The sequence below is a fragment of the Penaeus vannamei genome, chromosome 13, assembly GCF_042767895.1.
Source record: "Penaeus vannamei isolate JL-2024 chromosome 13, ASM4276789v1, whole genome shotgun sequence".
NCBI lineage: Eukaryota > Metazoa > Arthropoda > Malacostraca > Decapoda > Penaeidae > Penaeus > Penaeus vannamei.
Window position 1 is genome coordinate 27,304,200 of NC_091561.1, and position 2,500 is coordinate 27,306,699.

The 2,500-nt window shown below is 32.9% G+C and overlaps 1 protein-coding gene across 1 annotated transcript in view; it reads left to right on the plus strand.

The window, feature by feature from the left end:
* The window catches only part of LOC113827152 (transmembrane protein 39A), a gene marked incomplete at its 3' end in the record, with an annotated part of 20,764 nt that overhangs the window by 12,711 nt on the left and 5,553 nt on the right, over nt 1-2,500 (plus strand). The window contains 5 exon segments of the mRNA XM_070129105.1: nt 574-778; nt 868-1,007; nt 1,125-1,223; nt 1,412-1,515; nt 2,025-2,188. Coding sequence (XP_069985206.1) covers nt 574-778; nt 868-1,007; nt 1,125-1,223; nt 1,412-1,515; nt 2,025-2,188 — 712 coding nt within the window.

A 2,500-nucleotide genomic window follows, 5' to 3' on the forward strand; every position in this document is an offset into this window, starting at 1 on the left:
GATAATAATAATGATAATGATAATGATAATAATGATGATAGTAATAATAACGATGATAATGATAATAATAATGATGATGATAATAATAATGATAATAATAATAATAATCATAATAATAATAATAATAATAATAATGATAATAATAATGATGATGATGATGATGATGATGATAATGATAATGATAATGATAATGATAATGATAATGATAATGATAATGATAATGATAATGATAATGATAATGATAATGATAATGATAATGATAATGATAATGATAATGATAATGATAATGATAATGATAATGATAATAATGATAATGATAATGATAATGATAATGATGGTGATGGTGATGGTGATGGTGATGGTGATGGTGATGGTGATGGTGATGGTGATTTTGTTTATGTTTATGTTTATGTTTATGTTTATGTTTATGTTTATGATAGTAATAATAATAATAAGTTATAGTTAGAACTCTGTGGTCATATCTGAAGTTTAGTCAATGTGAACAGAACCTCTGAAATATCATTGTGACTGAAATGGCATTTTTTGAGAGGTTGCCTTTTGCATTTTCAACAGGATTGGACATGGGACAGAGGATGGGCCCCCCTTGATGCCTATCACCCCACCCAAACACATGAGCATTCCTGACATACCACGCATTTCTGAGCTTGGCTTTGAGACTTTGATGCTGGTTTTTAGTTTGATGTCTCTTGCCCTGCAGTACCTTAACATCTACCGCACCGTCTTCTGGCTTCCACACTCTCATACGAAATATGCCATGGTAAGTCATCTTTCCTTGGTAAGCTTTTATTGACTTGTGTATTTGTTTGAATTTTCATACACATTAGGCCTTCATATTTTCTTCCCCAGAACCTGTACTTGATTGACAGAAGTGTTGTGTGGTTCATTGTGGTGACGCTGAGTAGGCGATTAGGATGGAGTATTCTCAAGCTTGTAATTACACAGTGCATTCATCAGTCATTGTGGAAATCTGCTCTCTCAGTGGCAAGGTGTGTGTTTTCAAAAAGAATCCTTACAGTGCCATAGAAATAAATGAATTATTTTTTTGTATGTATCATAGATAATGCTCTCTCTCTCCAACAAGTTTAAATTTCCTTACCCAACAGAGTGATGTTTGTAGGAGCGATTGCAGCACTACTAGGCTTCTGCTTGTATACCATCAGTGATGCTCTAACATTCATAAAGATCTTAGCTCTTGGATATCCGTAAGTGAATTATAGTCAGTATTGTGTGTGGCAACTTTTATTGATTTTACTTTTGAGAATTATGATTTTTTTCTTATGACTTTGATTGCATATGTTATTGGAAGTGTCTTATGTATTCCAGAAATATTGTAGCAACTTTTTCTTTTTTAGAACTCATTGTGAAATAAAGTCCTATTTTATTCCCTTAGGTTTGTGTTTTATATCTTCATATTTGATATGGAGATTACATCTTTCTTGGAAGTGATCCCAGTTCCAGTGCACTACAAAGAAGAAGGAACTAAGGCAAAGCAATGTAAGGTCTTATTACTAATGAGTTTCCTTTGGATGTGTGAAGAACATTTAATGAACTGAAGTGTTTTCTTTAGGAGGAGATAATGCTTCAGTTTTTTTATCACAAAGTAGTATTTGCAGCTAAGAAGGATTGCTCTTACATATAAATCTTTGTAGCACAATACTTGTGATTAAAAGAATATATATAATTCTAAAAAAGTATTGACCATTGCATGCCATGGGCAATCTAGTTGTAGTTAGCAGATGACCCAAGTTAAAAGAATATGGGTATTGTGATGAAAATCATTGTCCATTTCATCCAAAGTCATCCATGTTAAAAATAAACATTTAAGTCAGAAGGAAGTGTAATGTTATTTGTCTTAACTTCATTTGTGATTATATTAGGCAATGATTTTATTTGTGTTTCATTGTAAATTAATGTTTCATGAGCTAGGTATTTATATTTTATATATAACTAGGTTAGATAGAGTTAACTTTTTTTTGTTAACTAATCACATTGTTTTTGAACAGCTGTTGTACGTCTGATACAACATGCTTGCATGAACAGTGCAGATGCTGTGCGTGGTGAAGTTGAATTCCTGACAAATGACTGCAATAGGCGCATGGCACAAGTTATGTATCAGACCATTGTCATTGTCTACTACACTACATTAATTCCATGTTTCTTTGTCCCGGTAAGTATTCAGGGTTACTGAAAATTTCTTTTTAGTGTGATGATTGAACTTAAATTTCATAGTCTAATACATCAGATCCAGGTTCCTCACAACCCACATGTGTACCAAAATCTGGGTAATAAGCTTACTCAAGTGGCATCTCTTGTGGGTGTGTGGCTTGTTGGCCTGGCCCATGTGAACACTCATGTGCGGTATCAAGATTCCTTGCCTCCTCTTTGCAATGCTGTTATGTATTTTTCTACATAAACCTTTTTGTGTTTGCAACTTTCCAAAACCTATATTTATCTGTGGTGTTGCATCAAGATGCTAATA